Here is a 6000-nt window from a genome sequence, read left to right as displayed (position 1 = left end):
ATGCAAGCGTTTCCTGCTGATAACAAAATAAATAAATAAATAACCAAACGCAATTCTGTATGGTTTCACTGTAGCCTAGTACGCAATTGTTTTAGTTTGTACTATGATTCTAAATGATGTCAGAAACGTTGTTTTATTTACTGATTTATATTTTGCTTTTCCACATTTATTCGTCGCTTTACGTAAAAGCGTCTAATAAAAATTAGCAAATGTAAACATAAACCCCTGAAATTTTGCATGTATTCCTAAATCATTTGCATATTTAAAATAATATGTCAAAGTGGACGAGCTTGCGGTGATTCTTTAGGTTTCTTGTTTTTTCTTTAAAGAATAGCAAATACAATTTTAACAGTACAAAAATATACATGCCAGGGGGAAAATATAGAATGTACATATGTAATAATCAAATAAATACATTATGGAGTTCACAATTTTTTAAAGTGCTTATAGGGTTTTCTTATTTAGAGAGTCTCTGATACTTCTAATAAACAAACCTATTTCAGTCATCAGTACCCTTAAATTTGGTTTCTTATTAGTCAATTTACATGTATGAATGTAAATTTTGTTAACAATATAAATATTTAAACAAAAACAACAATCCTCTAGGGTAAACAGTAAAGCCAAAAAGTAAATTTTCCTACTACAAGAGAGGTTTTCAACACTGAAAATTGTTGTTAATATACTTTTACACCTCACCCCATGAGTTGACTGAGTATACAAAATGCTTGTCTTCTCATAATTATTACAAAAATACATTTTACATCAATCCCACTTTAAACATTTTTTTTGTAAATGCTGTTTTGCTGAATAAAATCTGGAGAAGTTCATAGGATATTTCTTAAATTTTTTCTAACATGATATTTCTGTGGTAACAGCCAAACTTTAACACAGCAAATCAATTCACCATTTGATAAAGACATCCAATAAGATTGAATATAAGGTAGAGTAATAATTTCATTACTCTTATCTACTGTAACACCAATTTTGCCAACATAAGATTTAGTAATATCAATAGACTATGTATCAGAGGTGTAAACATGATTAATACCTATAAATAACATATGGGCATCTGAAGGAATTAAACCAATAACATTTAAAAATTCATTCATTCATTCATTTTCTTTTCGGCTTAGTCCCATTATCAATCTGGAGTTGCCACAGCGGAATGAATCGACAACTAATCTAGCATATGTTTTAAGCAGCGGATGCCCTTTCAGCCGCAACCCATCACTGGGAAACACCCATACACACCCATTCACACTCATATTCTACGGACAATTTAGCTTACCCAATTCAGCTACACATTGGAGTGTGGGGGAAACCGGAGCACCCGGAGGAACCCCACACAGTTGAAGACTCTTGTTGGGTAACGTTAATTGAGATTTTGTAATAAGAGGAATTCATTGTAAGAAAAGAGTATTCCTTTTTATAAAACTGACTAACCAAGCTAATTTGGTTGTCAAAGCATTTTTAAGAAGTTTTGCGTTTGTATAAAAGTGTCTGTCTATTACTCCAAATGAAATAGCGGAGATGTGAGGAGAAAATTAAGGTTCGTTCGTTCCTTGACAGCAGGACTCGACGACTTTTATTTTGAAATCCGGAATAGGAGCGACTTGCTGACGCTTGATTCCCATTGATGCCAATGGTCGATTTGCCGGGATACGAAACGGATGGCGAGTGTGGGATTCGTGTGTACGGTAAAACTACTATTCCACATTAGTGAACACACAATACAGTTAGGATAACGTGTTTGTGGCGTTTACATTCATATAGTTGCAGGATAACGACCGTTAAAGCGCATTTGAGAGAAATGAGCAAGTCTCATTGAAATGAGTCATAAGATCTCTTGGCTACTAGCAACCGCGACTGTTTTATTCCTAAAACTCATTTTAAATGATAGAAAGAACGATTATGTTGACATCTATTAGTATGTGTTTTAAAACGGACAACATGTATGTTTAAACGCACGTAATTGATGCTTAGTAAACTCGCGAACCCATCTAGGAACAAAAGCTGCTCATTTTGGTTTCCTGACAATCGTTAATGTTACTGTTAGCAGCGTTCAAAAACATTAACAAGAGATAAATCGCGTTTACATTGCTATTGTGTGTCGTTAAATCAAACGGTATTACACTAATCCTAAACATTTAAAAGATATGTCACTGTTGTCAGAATGACCATCGTTCTTGGCAGAAATACCTTAAGTGGAGATCATTTAAATGTAATAGTTATTGTGAAATGTTACATGTATAATGCACGGAGGGTCATGCTAGAGAAACTCCTCGGATTGTTTGTGTATTATTTTAGTGATGTTAGTTTAGTGTGAGCTTTTCACTCAATCTCGTGATATTCTGCAGGCAGTGTGAGCTGGGTCTTTGACTGAAGTAAAGGCATTTATATTTTGTATTGAACATACTGCATTTTGTCCTGTTTATTCTCTGCTTTTTTTCAGGAAGAACTTGAGAGGTCGTGAAGATGAATTCTCAGCAGTATCCTCGTCCTGGACTCCCCTCCGGTCTGGGACAAGGACAAACCGCAGGCAACAACACTGCAGGATTTCCAGGAAGTCAAAAGAGCACAGGTTTATGACACATTTAATTTATATCTAACAAACTAGACTTTCCATTTTAGTTTTTTTTTGTAATAATTATTAAGGCTTAGTAAATATTGTTTATTTATACGGTTCAAGATGAGATGTGACATGAGTAGGTCCACATTAAATCAATGTTTGTTGTGTGACAAATGAAAAAAAAAACATCAAATTTAATAATGTGTCTATGCTCTATCATACTTTAGTTTAAATACAATTTTAAAACATTGGTGAAACAAAGTTCTGTCTTTGAGCATTACCTACAGTTAAATTATTTGCCCCCCTGAATTATAAACCCCCTTGTTTATATTTTCCCCCAATTTCTGAGATTTTTCCAACACATTTCTAAACATAATAGTTTTATTAACTCATTTCTAATAACTAATTTGTTTTAATTTTTGCCATGATGACAGTAAATAATATTTGACTAGATGTTTTTCAAGACACTTCTATACAGCTTAACGTGACATTTAAAGGCTTAACTAGGGTAATTAGGTTAACTAGGCAGGTTAGGGTAATTAGGCAAGTTATTGTATAACGATGGTTTGTTCTGTAGACTATTGGAAAAAATATGTAGCTTAAAGGGGCTAATAATTTTGACCTTAAATGTGACATGTAAAATTGGCACTATTAACCTTATTCTGCAATGCAGAAGTCTGCTCGATTTTGCAATTGTTTTAGAACTTGCGATTCAGTTGCCTGTGGGAGAAATGACTAGGAATAATAAACAGCAGAAAACAGTCAAACTGCTTGCTCTACAATCAAGTGTGCTCACAAATATAAATAAAATGAATAATAATAATATAATAAGAAAATATCAGTTTTCAACATCAAGCAGCAGAATGAGCAGTTTTTAATGTAAAAAAATCAATGAAAGTGAATAAGATCCGAAGTTTTAAGCCAAAAAGATTTGGTCACACTTTACAAAAAGGTTCATTAGTTAATGCATTTACTAACATGAACTAAACATGAACATCACTTGTGCAGCATTTTTAATCATAATTCAACATTTACTAATGCATTATTAACATGAATGACATGAACTTACAATACCAACTGTGTTTACATTAACAAACGTTAACTAACATGAGCAAATACTTAAGTAAATGTATTGTTTAATGTAAACACAGTTGGAATTGTTAGTTCATGTCATTCATGTTAATAATGCATTGACTAACATTAATTAATAGAACATTGTTGTAATTTGTTACCAAAATTCCAATGATTGTGTCCACTCATACGCAAAGAATAAGGTCAATAGTAAAGTTTAGACTATAGTAAATCAAATAAAATCATTAGTTTACTGTACTGTTAAATACAAGCCTACACATACAACTTAGAAAAGGCTTTTTAGTATTTTGGTAGTTGTTTAGTCATGGCAAGGTTAACATTTGCAAGGAATTGCTCATCATGTTTACATAAAAATGAATGTCAGCAATGTTTTAGCTGATTGTGCAGCCCCTGTCAGCTTGCTCTGGGAAAACCTTCAAAGCATAGTCCTGTCAGGTGAAGAAAAGGTGAAGCTCTATTTTAATGCTGCAGTCCACTAAAATAAATCCGACTGTGCAAAATCACACTCGTTCACAAATAACATTAGAATTAATCATTATTACCATGAAATGGTCTTTAAATAACAATGACATTATTTCTGTGCCAAAATAATCGCGTAACATAAAATATTTACCCTCTCAGCTTCAATCTGAATGCATTAGTTTGGATTTCGCCTGCAGCTTTTGCCTTTTTTCCATCAAGCTTTACATCACTTTCCTAAAAGCGATCTGTGTGCAGCATGGGTACCATTAAGAAGAACAAACCTATGCTATAATAGGGCTAATGAGCAAGCAGGACAGCAAACTTATGAAAATGATGTAGACAGCAACTACAATTTTGCGTATTTTGGTACATCCAGTATGAATTTCAAATTTATTATTTCATATTTGCACAATTAAAATTGCACATAATCATCACACTTTATTGCACTAATTTATCATGAATTGTACATACCCACCGTACATAAACACTTGTAATTATGTTCATATCTATCTGCATACTTCTGATTATTAATAGCAGCCTGTACATATATTCATCTATTGTAAATCTCTGTTCATAGCTAATACAACCTGTGTACAATGTTCAGAGTACATCCATCTGTAAATATCACCATAGTTTTTCTATAACTGCACTTTAACTTATATCTATATTCTGCACTTGCTGCTATTGCATTACTGGTTAGAGTTAAACTGCATTCCGTTGTCTTGTACATGTATGATGACAATAAAGTTGAATCTAATCTAATCCAAATATAATTTGCCGCACTTTCTTATAAAGCATTTAATATTTGGTGTATTTATTTAACACTTGTGATTAGACTGATAAAATCCTAATAAATGAATAAATGGGAAATGTAAACACACTCTGTTGTCAGCTATGTTTGATATACATTAACGTCAGGGTTTTCAACCATCGATCTGTTTCCAGCTACACTTCCAATCTAAAGGTTTGTGGTAAGAAAACTATTTCTAAACTATTTTGTTTAGAAATGTGTTAAAAAAATCTTCTCTTTGTTAAACAGAAATTGGGGGAAAAATAAACAGGGGGCTAATAATTCAGAGGGTTTAATAATTCTGAGTTTAACTGTATATGCTAACAGTATATTGAAACATCTATCTCAAGTTTTTTCTGCAAATGTCACATCCATTTAGCGACACTAAAACTTATTGAGATTATGTGTTGCGCAATAAGTTCATATATTGTACATTGTGATTGGCCTAGAAACAGTAATGCATTGTGATTGGACAACAGAAAGTGCATTTTAATACCAGATGGAAACAGACATATGACCTAATGCAATTGTTAAACAGGACATGAAGACTCTAATCACGCACCACGTGAGCTGATGTCTAGTGGAGCCACAGTATTCAGAGATGACAAGCAGGAGACGGTAGTGGTGCGACCCTACCCTCAACCCCAAATGCAGCCCCCATCCCACGGAGCAGCCCCGACTCTGCCCCCTCCTCTCCCTCAGCACCTTCCCATTCAACCAGTCTCTGTGTCAGCAGCTCCATCCCACCTCCCTCAGGGTCTCTCCCTTGCCTTCACTGAGGGTTCTCTGAAGGTAAACGGGTTTTGGCCCCTTTCATACCTCTGATCTCTTTTCTCTTGTGAAGTGAATCAATTTTTGTTTATGTAATCAGGCAAATCATTATGATCAGTTTCTTATTTTTAGTTACATGAGATTTAATATCTCATGACAGACATACAGTAGACACAGAGAGAACAAGAATCTTAATTAAAACAATTGTATGCACATACCTAAATATTTGAGTTGTTTCAATACACAACTGACAAAAGTTTTGTTGTTGATCCCTGTTGTAAGAGCAACAAATAACACTTGACTTCTAGTTGATCAT

General features: G+C 33.7%; 1 protein-coding gene across 2 annotated transcripts in view; it reads left to right on the top strand.

Moving 5' to 3' along the window:
- Positions 1–1635: 1635 nt before the first annotated feature.
- The window catches only part of sap130b (Sin3A-associated protein b), a 33722-nt gene continuing 29357 nt past the window's right edge, over positions 1636–6000 (top strand). Inside the window, exons 1-3 of one of the 2 annotated variants that reach the window (NM_001256623.1) lie at positions 1636–1697; positions 2453–2581; positions 5452–5705. In NM_001256623.1, the coding sequence (NP_001243552.1) occupies positions 2476–2581; positions 5452–5705 (360 nt within the window). In that variant the 5' untranslated portion in view covers positions 1636–1697; positions 2453–2475. The remainder of the gene's footprint in view (positions 1698–2452; positions 2582–5451; positions 5706–6000) is intronic. The other variant, XM_005171202.5, reaches the window with a different exon arrangement.

The sequence above is a fragment of the Danio rerio genome, chromosome 2 (assembly GCF_049306965.1).
Source record: "Danio rerio strain Tuebingen ecotype United States chromosome 2, GRCz12tu, whole genome shotgun sequence".
NCBI lineage: Eukaryota > Metazoa > Chordata > Actinopteri > Cypriniformes > Danionidae > Danio > Danio rerio.
Note: the sequence above shows the minus strand (reverse complement) of the source record. Positions and strands in the feature narration are given on the sequence as shown.